Source organism: Oncorhynchus mykiss, chromosome 9 (assembly GCF_013265735.2).
Source record: "Oncorhynchus mykiss isolate Arlee chromosome 9, USDA_OmykA_1.1, whole genome shotgun sequence".
Taxonomy (NCBI): Eukaryota; Metazoa; Chordata; class Actinopteri; order Salmoniformes; family Salmonidae; genus Oncorhynchus; species Oncorhynchus mykiss.
In genome coordinates this window covers 43,881,169-43,902,060 of record NC_048573.1, presented here as the reverse complement: position 1 = coordinate 43,902,060, position 20,892 = coordinate 43,881,169, and the positions used below count along the sequence as shown (strand labels likewise).

At 44.4% G+C, this 20,892-nt stretch overlaps 1 protein-coding gene across 11 annotated transcripts in view; it reads left to right on the top strand.

The window, feature by feature from the left end:
- prdm16 (PR domain containing 16) overlaps window positions 1-20,892 on the top strand; it is a 233,829-nt gene that overhangs the window by 113,494 nt on the left and 99,443 nt on the right. For all 11 annotated transcript variants that reach the window (XM_036988095.1, XM_036988093.1, XM_036988092.1 and 8 more), the window contains exon 3: window positions 7,323-7,376. In XM_036988095.1, coding sequence (XP_036843990.1) covers window positions 7,323-7,376 — 54 coding nt within the window. The remainder of the gene's footprint in view (window positions 1-7,322; window positions 7,377-20,892) is intronic.

The window sequence follows — 20,892 nt, the reverse complement described above, 5'->3', positions numbered from 1 at the left end:
TATCCCCCCCCCCAGCCCCGACAACATTTCGATATGCCGCAACCTTATCAAAATCAAACACAGAAGATGCCATATATCATGGTGTGAAAGCTACCCCGACCAGGATACTGTGTATGCAATCCTCTTAGCCACCAAGGTAGCATTATTTATTGGTCGGTGACCATGCGGCTGTCAAAGCATCTGTTGGCCGGAGATCTATCGCCCCTCCCTTATTCACTTATGATTATTACTGATCATCCTCCCAAATGACTTATCAATAAAGTGGGCCAGCCGGCTAATTTATCGCCATGGCTCTGTCGATAGGAGGTTCTGCGTCGCGGCTTAAAAGGATAGAGGCCCAATGCTAAGGTGATGGATGAGGCGCGAGGCCTGTATGAAAATATGACCCTTTTAATACGTTTGCTCCTGTGCTCTCTCTTGCTCGCTCTCTTTCTCTTTCGCGTTGTTAACAACTCCGAGGCACAACATCGATTTCTCTCTCTCCCGGCATTATAAAATAATGTACCACCGTCAAGGAGTATTTGCTGAGCAAGTGCGGACCGTGGACCCTTCAGCGCTAATATTGTCCTGAAGAGAACAATTCACTCCAACAAGAAGTTGAAGAACGCAACAGGAGTTCAGCCCGTCAGTGTATACTTAGTGAATATTAAGCTGTGGAATATTAGCCAAATAAATCATGCTCCCATGTCGCTTGTATGGGTAATACGTTGATATGAGTCATACGAACCATTTTAAACAATAATGCAGCTCGTCCCGGGTTTTATTGAAAAGCACCCGTCATATTTTATTGTGACATTTGCCCGAGCATAAATCATGGGAACTCTTAAAGGACTCTTAAATGACTCGTTGCTCGTACTGCAAACACGCCTGTTGTTTGAGAAGTGGCCGCACAATGGCAGCGCGTGTTTGACAGATCTGCCCTTTGTGTTTTCACTCTATCTCTTGGAAGGTTTCCGTTCCGCCAACTAACGCCTGGCCCATCCCGGTACGTTGAGTAATAACGCTGTTAGCTTTTGCCCCGTCAAACCAATCTCTGATCTCTCTCACCTTTGTGTTGGGCCCAGACAATAGGACTAGTGCGTTCCTCTGCCATCCGCTAACATGGTCTGTATGCCTTTCTCACATTCAGCTGACAGCCAAAGTGGAAGACGTTGATAAGGCTATAATATGGAATCAAACAATGCTAAGCTGGGAGCCATTATGTTTAATTGCCCCCCCCCCCCCCCCCCCCCCCCATCAATAGCCCTCGGAGCATTCGGCTATCAGGACTGCCTTGATGTTTGCTTTGGCAGACGGCTTCAAGTCCTCAGCTTATTAAAGTCTTCATAGATATATTCTATCAGAATGCTGCCTAACTTCCTGGTATTTAGCAGGGAGGATTTCCCCCTTTCCTCCCTTCTCTCCATCCTTCCCTCCTTCTCCGTGTTCTTTCTTGAGCAGGCTCATTGTTAAAATATGTTTTAAGTAGTGATAGCGCCGTATCTGTTGGGAAGTCCCAAAATAGCCCCTTTACACCCAACTGAGGACAAATGACCCTGGAACACAAACTGAGTCCAAAAGAACCCTATCCAGTCAGACAGTATCCTTACTCAAACAAGATTCAACTGATTAGAGAGAGAGAAAGAGAGAGAGAGAGTAAGAGGCTGGGAGAGAGAGGCTGGGAGAGAGAGGCTGGGAGAGAGAGGCTGGGAGAGAGAGGCTGGGAGAGAGAGGCTGGGAGAGAGAGGCTGGGAGAGAGAGGCTGGGAGAGACAGAGAGAGAGGCTGGGAGAGAGAGAGGCAAAGAGAGAGCAAGCCTGTTTTGGTCCAGGGCTATCAAAGCGATATCAGAAGTGTAGACCTCATAGGAAAAGACTGCAGACTAGTGATATTTTTCTTGAAGCGTGTCGGCTGTGAAGGGTTGAGAGCGGCTGGTGCTGGAGAGAATCACAGTGATTAATTTGCTGCAATCATGTTTGACATGATAGTTAGTGCCCAGTTTAGACGGCAGAGCAGTGAAAACCAGAAAGAGCTCTCTCTCTCTCTTTCTTTCTCACACACACACACACACACACACACACACACACACACACACACACACACACACACACACACACACACACACACACACACACACACACACACACACACACACACAGAGAGACACACACACACACACACACACACACAGGCACACACACACACAGGCACACACACACACACACACACAGGCACACACACACACAGGCACACAGGCACACTCAGCCGTTTATTATGCAGTGGGCGATCGCACCGCGGAAGACCGCATCCGTGCTAATCTATAGGTCACGAAATCAATAATGTCCCGGCATTGCCACAATTAACTCTTGCCAGCTGGAGAAAGTTCTCAATAACTGCATAGCAAAACTTCCAATTTGTGGCTTTCTTGGTGTGGCTCCTGTAGCCAATGGGTTGTCAGTCTGTCGGTTCAAAAGGCCTTGAGGTCTGTTTGCTGGTGTTTCTTTTTGGAAACTTGTGGCTTCTGACATCCATAACCATCCATTGGCCGTGTTGCTATATTGCCTCATATTATCCAGACTTGAGGAGAATTGTTTTTGGCAACGAGTGCCAACATTTTCCGACAGCGAAAACTCTGAAAGGGATCTTTTATTTTTGTATTTTTGTTTCTGTGCTACTGGTGTACATCTGGGATGCGCTAGCCTTTGTCGCTGATCCCTGAGTAGTTAAAGCACTATCGGTAATTCCTGGACTCTCAATAAGTGGGCCCACAGTTTCCATAGTGATTGTGTCTTGCGAAGTGGTGCAGGGGTTGTGAAGGCAAACGACCACGTGGGCTTTGTGTAGGGCCTACGCTGGACAGCCTCTGAAGGGCAGAGAGAAGAAGAGGTGCTAGAGGTTCTGGAATTAACTGGGCCCGATTTGCTCCATGTGTGCCCGGTTGGCAACGATGGGGGGGGGGGGGGAGCTTCTTTACACTCCACACCTCGCCTTGCTTACTCATCATGGCATGTCACACAAATACACACACACTTAATGAGGTTTAGACAGTCACCGCGTTGGAATGATTCCACAGGTGGCTGCACCTTTCATCAAGACCTGTGTGTTTACGTTTGAGGTCATTTCAGGCCATAAAAAAGGGTTTTGTGCCCAGACACACACCTTCCACTGTCTCCATGACACCGGCACTATTTGCCATAGTTTCTCTCCTCGTCATGTCCATAAGACCTATTGACAAGTTAGTACAGGTCAGCGTTAGCCTAGTGCAGATAGGACCACAAGGGTACAATGTGAAACCGCTCTGTCGAGGGATCCAGAAATAAGCTCACCTCTGTTTTGAGTGTTCCGTCTGACGCGGAGTAAAGTGACTTTGAAACGATGGTGACACGGGCAATAAATCATGTGCTGGTGTTAGTCAGGAAGGCCAATCACTTTTTCCCCTCTTCTAATTAATAGGCTATTTATTTGCTTGACTGGGTCTCTGTAAGGCTGTGGAGAGTGTGTCTGTGCGGGTGCCTGTGTGTCTGTCTGCAGGAGCTGAACGAGAGGGAGGGAGAGAGAGGCAGACTTGGGCCTTGCGCATCACACCTATAACCTCCTGCGTTACAGCGCAGGAGACCCCGTTCACCGCGGCTCTTCGGAGCAAAGCACACAGCGACTTCAACTGAGGTGTTTTTATATTTATTCACTTTATAAGCAGCTGGTTTTCGAAGCTCAATGCAAAACGAGAACAAAATATTTTCTCAGAGACTCACGTTGAGATTTGGAGCGCGCCAGCCGAGAATGAAAAGGGGGAGAGGAGGGAAGAAGTGGGTCTAACCCAAAAGCTGAAAGACATTCAACCGTCAGTTTAACTGCTTGTGTCTGTTTGCATGTCTCCTACAGTTTCGGGTTACTCTCGCACAATTTGATACATACACATATTTATGTTTGGCGTGTCGAGAGGGTGGTGGGGAGAGGGAGAGAGGGCCTAACCCTGTTGGAGTGCCTGGTAGCGTTTTGCAGAATCAATGAAGCTGTTACTTTGTAAACTGTTACAGCTGGCCTCCATATATTACCATAGGGGCAAGGCCCCTCTCGCCTCTCTGTCTACCCTCTTCCTCTTTTCTCTCTCCCTCTCTTTCACCTATCACTCTTTATCTATCCTCTCTTTCCTCCCTCTTCTTTCTCTATCCTCTCACTCTCTCGGTCTCAATCTTTCTCTTTCTCTCCCTCTCTCTCTTCCTCTCTTCCATTATCTGCGTCCATCACTTTTAAGGGCTATTGTCAGAGCACAATGTGAACAGGATGGCCAGGAATGTGAAGGAGGGTTCTTCTTATCAGCACCACCACACACAGAAATGCGCAGCAACACACACAGCCGCTTGAACACACACAAAACACATACACACACAGCCGCTTGAACACACACACACACACACACACACACACACACACACACACAACTGAGTGTTGCCCTTGCTCCATCTATCTCTCTCGCTCTCGCTCGCTCTCTCTCGCTCTCTCTCGCTCTCTCTCGCTCTCTCTTGCTCTCTCTCGCTTTCGCTCTCTCTCGCTCTGAGTGAATGGCTCTGGCATTGCCCAAAGCTGTGCCTTTGAGCAGTTTCCCAGCACTACAGCCATTCATAAACACACACCAAGGGTGTATTTGGATGCTGTTGTGTGTGGTGGGCTTGAGGGGGCTTACGAGTTACACATGGGCTGTGGTGGACCAAAGACCCCGGCGTCGCTAGTTTAAAATGGTGTCATTGAATTGCGCCGCCGGCTGACGTGATTTTGTTTTTACGATGGGGGATGGCTATGACAAGGCTGAGGATTAGATTCGAGATGTAAGTGTACTCGTGTAAGTATCTGTGGTGTAATTGCTTCCATTCAGTGGGCTGGGAGATCCACTGACAGCTTAATGTAGTGAACCACAGCTTTGGTCCACTGTCTGTCTGTCTGCAGCACACATGGATGAGTCTTCAATACAGATGTCTGAAATGGCAGTCTATGGGTCCTGGTCAACAGAAACGCTCTAAAGAGAGAATAGGGTGACCTGTCGGATGTAGAGCACATGGACTGGATGCCAGTCTCCCTTGACAGGACATGGGAGACACTGAGACCTATTGGCAGAACGAGATTGCTTTAACATTTTCATTTTGGTCTTCATTTAACCAAATGTGACCGACCGGCTCGATTCAGTCTCATGCAGCAAAAAATTCAAACGATTATATATATATATATATATATATATTTTTTTTTAATATATTTTTTTTAAATTGGATAAAAGTAGAGACAGAGGTAGAAAATGGTACATGATACACTGCAGTTGAGGAACAATGGGAAAGTTATTCTGCTTTGAAAGTTGATCAACTTGTAACCTCACTTTTGTGAAAATGGCCTTTTGAATATTTTGGTACGACTACTGTAGAGCTCTTTTTTGTCTACGCCCCCATTTAGCGTTGTTCACACCCTCTTAAGCTTTAGCCCCACCCATCTCTTTAAGGGTTGATCCGAGTGTTCTGTCCTAACAGCAGTCAAGCACCCAAGCTAACTGGCTAACGTTGGCACAGAGAAGAGCTCACTGACCATTTTACTCAGCCTAGCAGAGCTGGTTAGGCTGTTTTTATGTTATCCAGAGCGTTGGTGACGGCAACTGTGCTGCTGTCAAATGTTTAAGCTTTTTTTTTGCCAATGTTTACTGACACGGGCCATATTCAACAGGTGTTGAGTATTCTTAAGTTTGTCAGTTATTCTGTGCTCTGGCACACTCAGACGAGAGTGCTCTGAAATCAGAGTAGATAGCCAGAGGGAATTTACCAGCTACGTCTATCAACAGTAGTCACAGTGACATTCTATTGAAATGGTTACTTGTGTAGTGGAGTCTTTTGTTAAGACATGTAGCTAGCTAGCTAAACAATGAACCAAAATCCCAACTCATGATGTTACTACCCTGCATGAATCTGCAGGTAGCTAACCGACCAGGTTCAATGTGAGCTAGCTAACATTAGGCTATAACTAGCAACGCAAATGGCTCTGAGATACGAATAACATGACAACACAGATCCTACACGTAACGATTGCTGCTCCTGTGAAGTGGTGAGGCGTGACATACGCCTCGTTTCCTGAATCGAGTCACAAATGAGATCCCTTTCAGGTCTCTTTTCTCTGGAGCCCTGGATGGTCAAGAGGCAGTGGCATAATCATGCACACACACATGATACACGTGACCATTAAATCTTAAGAGGTTTGGACATTTACAGTCATGTACTTAGCAATTGCACATGTACAAGTAAATGGGTCTAGGGCCGGGAAGAATCGCGTGTTTGTTGGGCAGAAACGTGCCAGCGCCTATAGGACCCCGATCCGGCTTTACCGTCCACACAGACCGTAATCTCTCTCTGAGCAGGTCTATTCAACGTGATTCATAAAAGACTCCACTGTACGCGCCAAATAATCCCCCCACAGTTTCCCCACATCAGATTCAAAATGAGATAACTGCTCGGGAACACAGACGCATATCCCTGCCCCCCCCCCCCCCCCCCCCCCCCCCCCCCCCCCCCCCCCCCCCTTCAAATCATCGAGAACATTCAAGGAGAAATCCAAACGTTAATATGTCAAGTTCAATATACGGGTACGGAATTGCCAGTGCAACCCCACACAACACACCCTCTGTTGGAGAGAGGTGGGGAGGATAGGGCTGGTGCGTTGGGAGGGGGGGGGGGGGGGGTGCTTGAGAGGTGTGTGTGTGTGTACGCGCACGTGGGCCTGATAATCCCAGCTAAACTCAGACTATGGATGGTTTCCCCTCCCTAATTCCCAGCCATGAATGAGCCACTGTGAGAGAGAGAGAGAGGGGGGGGGTTGTCATTATCACTGTAACCATCCCTCCTACCTCTTCATCATTCCTTGCTTCCTCAACTTGATGCGTTTCAACCTCCAGACACTGGCAGCATTCTCCCCACAGCCTTTCTGAGTAAATATTGCTGGAGGCCTAATTCCACATCTCCTTTCCTCCCTCTCCCCCAAAGCTGACTGTCTTAGCGAAATGTCCTGTTATGCTGAAGGGGGAGGGGAGATTACAGACAAAACGGAGGCATTTATTGCAACAGCTCTTAAGTGTTGTGTGGAGGATGTGGTGGGTGGTAACTCTGTAACTCTGTGTCCCCTGGTCTTAGTGTGGGTTAACGGTATGGAGTCCCCTGCCCATCAGCAGGTCACCACGGTCATGATTAATAGAAGAGGTTACGGTTTGGTCCGAGGTTGTTCAGAGCGCCATACGTCATTGTGTCGTTGGAATTAGGAGTCTGTTATTTCTGCCGGAGCTGAGTTGTAAAAAATGTGTTTGTTTGTTTTTCTTCACAGCAGATGCTGAATGACCACGAGGCAGCGTCCTCTCCGGAGAGCTGCATCAAAAAGGTGAGCAGATGTATTGTTGTTGTTCAACCATTTCTGTTTGGTTGACCACTGTCACACACACACACACACACACACACCCACACACACACTACAACTGGAATTCCAAATACCTCCATTTCAGACGTACAATCCATGTCACATCACATATTATAGATATACTGCATATTCACACTCAAAGTCAAATGTGAACGACTGCCCAGTTTCCCATAGCATGACCAGTGGATTCTCCTTCATTGGTCTTTGTGTTGTCGATACGTCCCACTGAACGTGGCACCAGCGGCCACGTCTTTATGAGGTGATACATTTATTGAGGAGGCGGACCGTTGGCTTTTACGGCCAGTGTCGCCGGGTCACGGCAGAACGGGAGCGAGAGTTCAAGTATAAACTTAATGGCGCGTGAAAGAACAATGGCTGGGGACATAGAAAAACAAGGGAGGGAGGGACACATGTTAAGAGAATCAATGGAAACTTACATAGAGTGGACAAAACATTAGGAACACCTGCTCTTTCCATGACAGACTGACCAGGTGAATCCAGGTGAATCCAGGTGAAAGCTATGATCCCTTATTGATGTCACTTGTTAAATCCACTTCAATCAGTGTAGATGAAGGGGAGGAGACGAGTCAAAGAAGGATTTTTAAGACTTTAAGAAATAGAGACATGGATTATGTGTGAGTGCCATTCAGAGGGTGAATGGGCAAGACAAAAGATTTAAATGCCTTTGAACGGGGTATGGTAGTAGGTACCAGGTGCACCGGTTTGTGTCAAGAACTGCAACGTTGCTGGGTTTTTCCACGCTCAACAGTTTCCCGTGTGTATCAAGAATGATCCACTTCTCAAAGGACATCCAGCCAACTTGACACAACTGTGGGAAGCATTGGAGTCAACATGGGCCAGCATCCCTGTGGAACACTTTCGACACCTTGTCCATGCCCCGACCAATTGAAGCTGTTCTGAGGGGGCGAAAGGGTGTCCAGCTCAATATTAGGAAGGTGTCCCTAATGTGTTGTACACTCAGTGTATAGCCATGGCCCACGCTCTCCCAAATGGCACCCGATTCCCTAGTTAATGCGCTACTTTTGATTTAGATTAGAGTTTATTCGTCACATGCACAGAGTCGCAGATGTAATTGCAGGGTACAGTGAAGTTCTTACGTTCCCGGGCTCCAACAGTGCCGGTCGAAAAGAGACGTGAATGAAACAAAAAGAATACTACTAATAATAAGACTGTTGACCAACGACTCTGGGGCTCTGGTCAACAGACGTGCAGTGTATAAGGGAGAGGGTGCCATTTGCGACTCAATTTGTTGACTATAGCTCCAACAGTACGAATGATGAATAAGGGTTAAGGGGCTTCTCTGGGTTCTATAGCGTTGAGCCGTTAACCGAAAGGTTGCTGGTTCGAATCCCCCTGAGCCGACTAGGTGAAAAATCTGTTGACGTGCCCTTGAGCAAAGCACTTAACCCTTATTCCTCCTTAACCCTAAGAGCATTCGTTAAATGACTAAAATGGAAATGGGTTGTAGGGTGTCACTGGTTGGTGAACTTTGAACTCGGTTTCACTCAAACACCCCAGAATATTGAGACACAGACCAATGCATTTCCTCTCTTCTTCAGTCCGTTTTCTTCTGTTTGGTGGCCGTAGTGATTACGTCCCTGAGATCTCTGTGCTCGACCCCTCATCTAAACCTTCAACATGAATCCATTTGTGTCATGATGAAGGTCTTTCAGTTGGCTTTTCAAAACAATACGCAATCCAATGTTTAGCTCTGGTCTCAACTTCACTTGGCCACCTTCCCAATGGCAGGTCCTACACTGCCTCAACCCACACAGATGTTTCAGACGCACACATGCACACACATGCACACACGCGCACACACGCACACACGCACACACGCGCACACACGCGCACACATGCGCACGCACACGCACACGCACACAAACTCACGCACACACGCACGCATGCACGCACACACGCACGCACACATGCACGCACGCACACACGCACGCATGCACGCACGCACACACGCACACACACAAACACACACAAACTCACACGCACACACACACACACGCACGCACACACACGCACGCACACAAACTCACACGCACACAAACACACACAAACTCACACGCATGCACGCACGCACACACAAACACACACAAACTCACACGCACACACACACACGCACACACACACACAAACACACACAAACTCACACGCACGCACACACACGCACGCACACACACACAAACACACACAAACTCACACGCACGCACACACACGCACACACACACACACACAAACTCACACGCACACACACACACACACACAAACACACACAAACTCACACGCACACACACACATGCACACACACACACACACACACACACACACACACAAACTCACACGCACGCACACACACGCACACACATACGCACACAGGCATGCGGACACATATGGATACACCCACACACGGACGGACACAGTGAGTGGGTATTGATGGGGCCTCATTATGCTCACAGTGTGCTGCGGTGGGCCCTCATCATGCCATAGTGTACTGCATGCTACACCGTTATGAATATGAATGACATTATGCATGAGCCTTTCCCCAATGACATTACTCATTCATCAGTGTAGTACACACACACACACACACACACACTTCCCCTTCCTCCTCCTCTACACCACACAGTGGGCTATTGCTGTGCTTGATTACTGGAAAATGCAAATTGATTCGCAGCTCGGATACAGCCAGTCAGTGAAGTCAGTGTAGGATAGAGTTCTGTGTGTATTGTATTGAGAGGGTTCTGTGTGTATTGTATTGAGAGGGTTCTGTGTGTATTGTATTGAGAGGGTTATGTGTGTGTTGTATTGAGAGGGTTATGTGTGTGTTGTATTGAGAGGGTAATGTGTGTATTGTATTGAGAGGGTTCTGTGTGTATTGTAGGGTAATGTGTGTATTGTATTGAGACGGTTATGCGTGTATTGTATTGACAGGGCGATGTGTGTATTGTATTGATAGGGCGATGTGTGTATTGTATCGACAGGGCGATGTGTGTATTGTATTGAGACGGTTATGCGTGTGTTGTATTGAGAGTTCGGTGTGTATTGTAGGGTAATGTGTGTATTGTATTGAGACGGTTATGTGTGTATTGTATTGAGAGGGTAATGTGTGTATTGTATTGACAGGGCGATGTGTGTATTGTATTGACAGGGCGATGTGTGTATTGTATCGACAGGGCAATGTGTGTATTGTATCGACAGGGCGATGTGTGTATTGTATCGACAGGGCGATGTGTGTATTGTATCGACAGGGCGATGTGTGTATTGTATCGACAGGGCGATGTGTGTATTGTATCGACAGGGCGATGTGTGTATTATAGGGCCTATAATACGGTGTGACCTCCAATCGGCTGCTCTGTGGTCTCAAATTATTGGAACGAACTGAATTTATCTAGCGTATTCCTAGCGTTTGTGTCGACCAAAAGCTGCCTGGTGGTGTACGCATTGCTTTTTGTGGGCATTACAACGGTCCTATTGAAAAGTCATTGTGCGCTGTGTCGTCTCCCATGCTGTCACTTTGTGGTGATATTATTCATCTAGGGAAATGATGAAGACATCACATACAGTAAGTTGTAAACCGTAAGTCATCATATCCTATTGAGAGGACACTACTATGTACGTACACACACACACACACACACACACACAACCCATTGTGGCTATAGAAGTGGCACTGCACCCGTTCTCAAGTGCGGTCCTCCACTCCCACTCCCTTCATTCTGTCCTCCATCCCTCTGTCTCCGTGGCGACGAGGAACCAGCTGGGGTCTTGTGGGGCCTCCCTCCCTCCAACCACCCTCATCTGTTCTCCCTCCCACTCCCTGTCCGTTTACTCACAGAAAAGGGCCTCTGGCTATTGGAAAGAGAGAGGGAGAATAAGTGAGAGATCATCCATAACATTATACTATTATCTATGTTTCCATCACAGTGCTTGACCCTACAGATCCCTCTCTCCCCGAAACCAAAACAACACCTCGTCCCAAGAGGCTTTGCGCCGCAATAGACAGACTAGACCCCAAAAAACGGATAGACGGAGAGAGAGAGAGAGAAATAGAGACTGGGCTGAAAACAGAGGGAGGTATAAAGGAGGAGAGAAGATGTTATTGTAGCTCCAAAGCCGTCTTAGTGAAATCTGCCGAGGACGCGAGATAGCTGGATAAGAGCGGAGTCAAGGGGCTTCCATTCACTCCCCAGACTCTAAAGGAGGTGTGAGTTTGTTATCCCTTCCTTTCTTACTCTTTCCTTATTTCCCACTCTCTCTCTCTCCCTTTCCCTCTCTCTCTCTCTCTCCCTTTCCCTCTGTCTCTCTCTCCCTTTCCCTCTCTCTCCCTTTCCCGCTCTCTCTCTCTCTCTCTCATCTCTCTCATCTCTCTCTCTCTCATCTCTCTCATCTCTCTCTCCCTTTCTCCTCTCTTTCCCTCTCTCTCTCTCTCCCTTTCCCTCTCTCTCTCTCTCCCTTTCCCTCTCTCTCTCCCTTTCCCTCTGTCTCTCTCTCCCTTTCCCTCTCTCTCTCTATCCCTTTCCCTCTCTCTCCCTTTCCCTCTGTCTCTCTCTCCCTTTCCCTCTCTCTCCCTCTCTCCCTCTTTCCCTTTCTCTCTCTCTCCCTTTCTCTCTCTCTCTCTCTCTCCTCTCTCTCTCTCTCCCCCTCTCTCTCTGTCTCTCTCCTCTCTCTCTCTCTCTCTCTCCTCTCTCTCTCACTCTCTCTGTTTCTGTCTGGGGGTATTAGATTAGATGGTGATACCCATCATTACAGGTTGCTGATAGGATCAGCTGTGGTTGGGTTCTGAACAGTCCTATCTGTCTGTCTGTCTCTCTGTCTGTTTAATCCCCACTTCTGTTTATCCCACCTGCCATTCACTGACTCCCCTGGTCTATGGGATGTGTGTGTGTGTGTGTGTGTGTGTGTGGGGGGGGGGGGGGGGGGGATGTGTGTGTGTGTGCAAATCCCTCCAACAGAAGAGCGTCGCTGTCTTTTCAACATGTGTAAACACAAGCTAGATCAGGACTCAGATAGTATTAAGACACAGACACCCTCACAGTGCAATCGATATTATGTAATTGCTTTTTATCCCCTCCGATCCTCACCCCAAACAACACTATCTTTCTCTCTTACTCTCTCTTGTTTCTTAGCACTATCTCATTCCATCCTTTCAACGGTGCAAGGATTACGTCTTTTCATCAAGGATTTTTCCTTACCAAGGTGTGAATGGAAAAATAAAGCAGTGATATATTTGTGACGTAAGTCATCCCTCTCTGTTTGTCCACAGTTCTTCAAAGCGGGACTCGATGCTTTGGAGGAGAGAGATGAATGAACTCTCGCCATCATTTGACAGGGACCCAGGCAGAGAAATGTTTTGGCGTTCTTTCCCCCAATTTATTTGTCCGTCTCTATCGATAACAGCATGCTACAGTTTTATTTCAGTGGGGAAAAACACAATTCATCAGTGTGTGTGTGTGTGTGTGTGTGTGTGTGTGTGTGTGTGTGTGTGTGTGTGTTTAGTGGTTGTTATAAACTGTGTGAACCTTCAGTTGTTCTTTCCCAGTCTGTTACCCCCATGAGGTTCTAGCAGGGTTGGGAGTAAATCGTTTTTGGCTCTGGTTGGGAAAATGTTGGGGGGGGAGAAGTGTTGGCTAGGGGTCAGCGGTGTGTGTGTGTGTGTGGCAGACCTGATTTATTTTTTTTAAACCAGGGAATTTAGTCTTTAAATGTGCTCTTTCTTCTAAATGGCCTTAAATGTATCTAGGTTATTAAGGGACCGAAAGAAAAGCATTACAGGTCACAGAAGCGATTCTCCGCTCCGGGGGAAACCAGCCCTGTAAAAAAAAAAACGATGATTGATTGATAATTATGATAATTTGTTTAAAATGATAATCTGGAAGGATATTATAATCACTGCCACCCCGGCCACACCACAGGGGCAGCCCGTTTCCCATAATGTGGGGCCATCAGAAATGCCCCCTGGTTACGAGTGACGGGGGTGTGGGGTGGTAGGGGGGGTGGATACGAGAGGGGCTCCCGGTCTTCTCCCCAGGGGCGATGGGCGGCTGATGAATGATGACCCAGAGGAGCTGGAAATCAGAGCAGAATAAACAGGCTGGGAAGACAGGAGGGGCTGTTAACTATCTGTAGCAGGGAGAGGGCAATTATACGGCCAGGCAGGGAGGCAGGCAGGCCACAGAGAAGCCAGGCCCCTGGCCCTGAGGGGGTGAGCAGAGGGGCCCGCAAGAATGTGGAGACCTCCTATAGACCTCCACGACCCTCACATACACACACATGCGTGAGCAACACATTTCCCCCTTGCTCTGTCCGGTGAGGCTGTCAAAGGAATTAGTCTATCCTCCACTTTCACTGGTGGCCATGTACAAGGAGTCCACACAATGCCCTATGTACATAGTCATTGAACACTGGTCACTTTACTAGTGTTGACGTACGGTTTTACCCACTTTATATCTATATACTGTATTCTAGTCAAGGCTCATCCTATATAACTAGTGCTGTACACACCTTTTCTATTTACATAATGTCTATTCACACCATTCACAGTATACAGGATGTTATTTATATTCTGCTCAGGTCCGGAAGCTCATTTCCTACATTTATTTATATTCCGCCATGGGGTTTTGTACTCTCTCTATTTTTATATACTGTATTCTTCACGTAGCTCATTCTAATATTTATACTACTGAACATTGTGTTTTATTTACACTGTTCATTTACTTACATACTGGAATATTGACATAGCTCACTCTAATATATCTACTGCTGAACATATCATTCTTAGTATATCTGCTGCTAAACATATCATTCTTAGTATATCTACTGCTGAACATATCATTCATCGTATATCTGCTGCTGAACATATCATTCTTAGTATATCTACTGCTGAACATATCATTCTTAGTATATCTACTGCTGAACATATCATTCTTAGTATATCTACTGCTGAACATATCGTTCTTAGTATATCTACTGCTGAACATATCATTCTTAGTATATCTGCTGCTGAACATATCCTCCTAAGTATATCTGCTGCTGAACATATCATTCTTAGTATATCTACTGCTGAACATATCATTCTTAGTATATCTACTGCTGGACATATCCTCCTAAGTATATCTGCTGCTGAACATATCATTCTTAGTATATCTGCTGCTGAACATATCATTCTTAGTATATCTACTGCTGAACATATCATTCTTAGTATATCTACTGCTGAACATATCCTCCTAAGTATATCTGCTGCTGAACATATCATTCTTAGTATATCTACTGCTGAACATATCATTCTTAGTATATCTGCTGCTGAACATATTATTCTTAGTATATCTGCTGCTATATCTGCTGCTGAACATATCATTCTTAGTATATCTACTGCTGAACATATCATTCTTAGTATATCTGCTGCTGAACATATCATTCTTAGTATATCTGCTGCTGAACATATCATTCTTAGTATATCTGCTGCTGAACATATCATTCTTAGTATATCTACTGCTGAATATATCCTTCTTAGTATATCTACTGCTGAACATATCATTCTTAATATATCTACTGCTGAACATATCATTCTTAAAATATCTGTTGCTGAACATATCATTCTTAGTATATCTACTGCTGGACATATCATTCTTGGTATATCTACTGCTGAACATATCATTCTTAGTATATCTCCTGCTGAACATATCATTCTTAGTATATCTGCTGCTGAACATATCATTCTTAGTATATCTGCTGCTGAACATATCATTCTTAGTATATCTGCTGCTGAACATATCATTCTTAGTATATCTACTGCTGAACATATCATTCTTAGTATATCTGCTGCTGAACATATCATTCTTAGTATAACTGCTGCTGAACATATCATTCTTAGTATATCTACTGCTGAACATATCATTCTTAGTATATCTACTGCTGAACATATCCTTCTTAGTATATCTACTGCTGAACATATCATTCTTAGTATAACTGCTGCTGAACATATCATTCTTAGTATATCTGCTGCTGAACATATCATTCTTAGTATATCTGCTGCTGAACATATCATTCTTAGTATATCTGCTGCTGAACATATCATTCTTAGTATATCTACTGCTGAACATATCATTCTTGGTATATCTACTGCTGAACATATCATTCTTAGTATATCTACTGCTGAACATATCATTCTTGGTATATCTACTGCTGAACATATCATTCTTAGTATATCTACTGCTGAACATATCATTCTTAGTATATCTGCTGTAAATTCATCTGGTATAGATACGTATAGATTGCATTTGGACTACTGTTATTTGGATTCGTTCCGACATTTCAAAATGTCTTGTTTATTATAATTTTCATGTAGATTATTGGTGTACTTGTTTGACATTGTACTGTATTGTTATGAGCTGGTAACATAAACCTTTCGCTGCACCATCTATAACATCTGCTGAACTGTGTTGGCGACCAATACACTTTGATTTGTTATGGTGGCATAAATGGCTACTCTCGGTCTGAACAGAATCAAGATCATGCTTTTTCTGTTGGAGTTCGATGGAAAGAGACCCTTTCACCCTTTCTCATGCCTTCACCCTCCACAGACAGAGAGAAAAACACCCAGTCATTTAAATCATTTAGCCTTCTCTGTCATCGTGAGCGGAGGGATGTGTAAAACTAATATTTGGGGCTTCTAGGCCCGCTATGAGATGACTTGATGATAATAGCATTTCTTTCCTCTCCGGCAGCTCTGTTACATTTGAATGGTTCTGGCTGATATGTTATGTTTTTTGAGATCCCTCATTCCAAATATACACACGGGTCATGTCTGGTTCCTCAATGTGACTTGGAGTTTCTTAGCTTGTTAGTGGCAGGATTCCCAGGTTAAGCTGATACAACTGGACAGACAGTTATACAAACATGAAGAGAAGTATGAAGGAGTGTAGTATGGGGAATATGTAGGGGAATTTGAAAGGAAAATGAGGGGAGGGGGGTAAGTTTCACCCATTACTGTGCCACCCATAGCTCAAGACTCCTCTCTTGTTCTCTCTCTCTCTCTGACTGCTCTGTGGGAACGGGCCCGGCGTCGGTGCAGAATGGTGTCATTATTCCTGGGCCTTCAGAGTCCACTGGCCATCACACACTGATCCTTCAGTCTCTGAGCTGAGGCCAGCTCTGTCCTGTGATCAAGCTGTCTGTGTGTGTCCTGAGTGAAGAGATGGCCATGCAGGACAGTGTGTGGGCCCATCTGACATATCTGTGTGGTTATCGCTGATCAGCGCCGGACGTCACCGCTCGCGGAAGCGCTGGGACTGGAATTCAAGTGGGAGTGGGAGAGAAAAGAAAGAAAGAGACAGAGAATGACAAGAGAGAGGGGGCGGAGGGGAAGAGCGAGGCGGCTTGAAGGGACACCGTGGAACTTTCACTTCTTCGCTCGCTGCGTCAGCCTGCAACTCTGACCTCCCTCTCTTTCTCTCATAACCTTTCCCCCAATGGGCCCCCCCCCCCACCTCTTTCTCTCTGAGCCTTCAAAAGGAGGCAGACAGACAGACAGTGGCTGGGTCTGTCATGTGAGGGTGTCTTCGTTATGAGGCCTCTCGCTCTCTGTGATTCTCTCTTTCTTCCCTCTCACTTCTAATCTCTCTCTCTCTCTCCTTCTCTCTCTCTCTTCCCTCCCTCCCTCCCTCCCTCCCTCCCTCCCTCCCTCGCTCCCTCACTTGCTCACTCCCTCCCTCCACCCTTTCTTCCCTACCTTCCTCTTTTCCTCTTCCCTCCCTCCCCTCTCTCTCTCTCTTGCTCTCTCTCTTTTGTCTAAACTGTCACCCTCTCACCCACTCTGTGAGCAGGAGTCCATTAAATCCGCGCCCCTGAAAGCAGAGAGGTGGCCATTCTGCCGACACACATAATAACATGTGGGCCTACTGCTCTGGGTTGTTGCTATGGGAGCATGGTGACTCCCTGAAGAAGTTAGGGAGAGGAGATGAGGAGAGATGTCACATTTTTAAGAAATCCTTGATTTAATTCAGTTAATGTTCATGCCTATCGAAAACACAACGCCCAAACGTGAAAATGCATCACTGCACAGCAGAGCCTAGTATTCTAAAAACAGGTCCCCTTTCTCTTCTGAGGAGGGGAGGGGGTCAGGGGAGGGGATGGGATGTTGATGGTATGGGATAAACTGAGAATGAGGAGTGGGTTAAGCGGCCGCTGGTTAAAAGGGAGGTATTTCTGAACAAAGTGCCCCGTTTCGAGTGGCTACCCCATACAGTGCCCTCCTCATCCTCTTGTCTTTTCTAGCTTCACTTTTCAGACTCTTTGCTGGTTTGTTTTCTTATGGTCCCTGGCCACAGACCCATCCATAGGTTCAGGAAGAGAGAGGGGGAGAGAGAACGACAGACAGACGAACGGACGGACTGACGGAGTAGGAGTAGGAGTAGGAGTAGGAGAGGAGAGGAGAGGAGAGGGGAGAGGCCCTCCTGTAATCTGGAGGAATGCCAAAATGCCCAGGAGAGGCACGTTGCCAGCCAGCCCCTGTCCCGCTCCCAGAGACGAACTCTGTCTGGACAGAGAGAGTGAGAGTGCTACAGAGAGAGAGAAAGAGAGATCCAAGGTCATGTGAAAGAAAACCCCTCCATCCCCCATCACCAGCCCCCTGGAATATTTTAGGCAGACAAAACAGTCAAAAATGACAGACGGAAAGAAAATGGAATGGCAAAGAATGGGGATAGCGGAGATGATTAGGGTGTGTGTGCAGAGATTGTGGAAGGGGTCTGGCGTTGGGTAAGGGGTCATTGGGGACCTCTTATACATAGAGGACTGGTATGGTACAGGAAGTGTGTCATGTGGTGAATAATTCATGCAAGGCAGACGCACCACAGGCATTGTTTCAAAGGAGGGACTGTAGACTGGAACAGCAATGATGAGTATGAAGCTTAGGGTGAAGTTGCCCCTAGCCACCGATCTAGGGTCACTTCAGCATTTCCCCCCTTAATGGTTAAGAATAGGATTTGGGGGGCGTAAGCTGATCCTAGTTCAGTGTCTAGACAGGGTCACAAGGGGTAGCTGACCTCTGGTCAGGGCTAACGTGTATTCCAAAGGAGACACTTACCCATTGTCACCTGGTCACCTGACATCCACATACGTGGTTATTGGGTTTTACCTGACTGATAAGTGATATTAAGTAGTGTAGATCTGACCTCCATGTGCGCACACACACACACACACACACACACACATTACTGAATAAGTATCTCTCACTGTCCTGTATAAGTGGAAGGAGGTGAAGGAGAGAGAGGGGGAGAAAGAAAGGGGGAGAGAGAGGGGGGAGAGAGAGTGGGGGAGAAAGTTAAGGAGAGAAACACACAGAGACACACACACAGATAGACAGCACTCCCATCTGTGCCACACATGGTTGGGATTGCCTAGTAGTAATCCCCAGGTCACTCTCACACATACCTCCAGGGTTTCCCACAGCTCCTGCTGTCACACATAGGGAGGTGTGTGTGCATGCGTGTGTGTGTGTAAGAGAGCTTGGCGTGTGCGTATGAGAGAGAAAGTTTGGTGTGTGTCAGTGTGTGTGGGTGCGTACGTGTGTAGCATTTTGTTTGTGTGTGTGTGTGTGTGTGTTAGCAAGACGTGTTTCTATCCACCGTCATCAGAGGGCTCTCTTCAAAGGAAAATAAACAAAACACTTAAGTGTTTTCTTCCGTAGTCAACTGTTCTGTCATGCAAAATGAGAAATGTTGCAGTGAATAGCAGGGTAGTACTTTATGTACTTGATTAAATTTGTCCATCCAAACAAACATCAATACAATCGTAAAATAGAATAGAATAAGATAGACACAGAACATAGTAAAATAGAATAATATACACACAGAACATAGTAAAATAGAATAATATACACACAGAACATAGTAAAATAGAATAATATACACACAGAACATAGTAAAATAGAATAATATACACACAGAACATAGTAAAATAGAATAATAAACACATAGTCAAATAGAATAATATACACACAGAACATAGTAAAATAGAATAATATAGACATAGAACATAGTAAAATAGAATAATATACACACAGAACATAGTAAAATAGGATAATATACACACAGAACATAGTAAAATAGAATAATAAACACATAGTCAAATAGAATAATATACACACAGAACATAGTAAAATAGAATAATATAGACATAGAACATAGTAAAATAGAATAATATACACACAGAACATAGTAAAATAGAATAATATACACACAGAACATAGTAAAATAGAATAATAAACACATAGTCAAATAGAATAATATACACACAGAACATAGTAAAATAGAATAATATACACACAGAACATAGTAAAATAGAATAATATACACACAGAACATAGTAAAATAGAATAATAAACACATAGTCAAATAGAATAATATACACACAGAACATAGTAAAATAGAATAATATAGACATAGAACATAGTAAAATAGAATAATATACACATAGAACATAGTAAAATAGAATAATATACACACAGAACATAGTAAAATAGAATAATATACACATAGAACATAGTAAAATAGAATAATATACACATAGTAAAATAGAATAATATACACACAGAACATAGTAAAATAGAATAATATACACACAGAACATAGTAAAATAGAATAATATACACAGAACATAGTAAAATAGAATAATATATACACACAGAACATAGTAAAATAGAATAATATACACAGAACATAGTAAAATAGAATAATATATACACACAGAACATAGTAAAATAGAATAATATACACACAGAACATAGTAAAATAGAATAATATAGACATAGAACATAGTAAAATAGAATAATATACACATAGAACATAGTAAAATAGAATAATATAGACATAGAACATAGTAAAATATAATAATATACACATAGAACATAGTAAAATAGAATAATATACACATAGTAAAATAGAATAATATACACACAGAACATAGTAAAATAGAATAATATAGACAGAACATAGTAAAATAGAATAATATACACACAGAACATAGTAAAATAGAATAATATACACAGAACATAGTAAAATAGAATAATATATACACACAGAACATAGTAAAATAGAATAATATACACAGAACATAGTAAAATAGAATAATATATACACACAGAACATAGTAAAATAGAATAATATACACATAGAACATAGTAAAATAGAATAATATATACACACAGAACATAGTAAAATAGAATAATATACACACAGAACATAGTAAAATAGAATAATATACACACAGAACATAGTAAAATAGAATAATAAACACATAGTAAAATAGAATAATATACACACAGAACATAGTAAAATAGAATAATATACACACAGAACATAGTAAAATAGAATAATATACACACAGAACATAGTAAAATAGAATAATGAACACATAGTAAAATAGAATAATAAACACATAGTAAAATAGA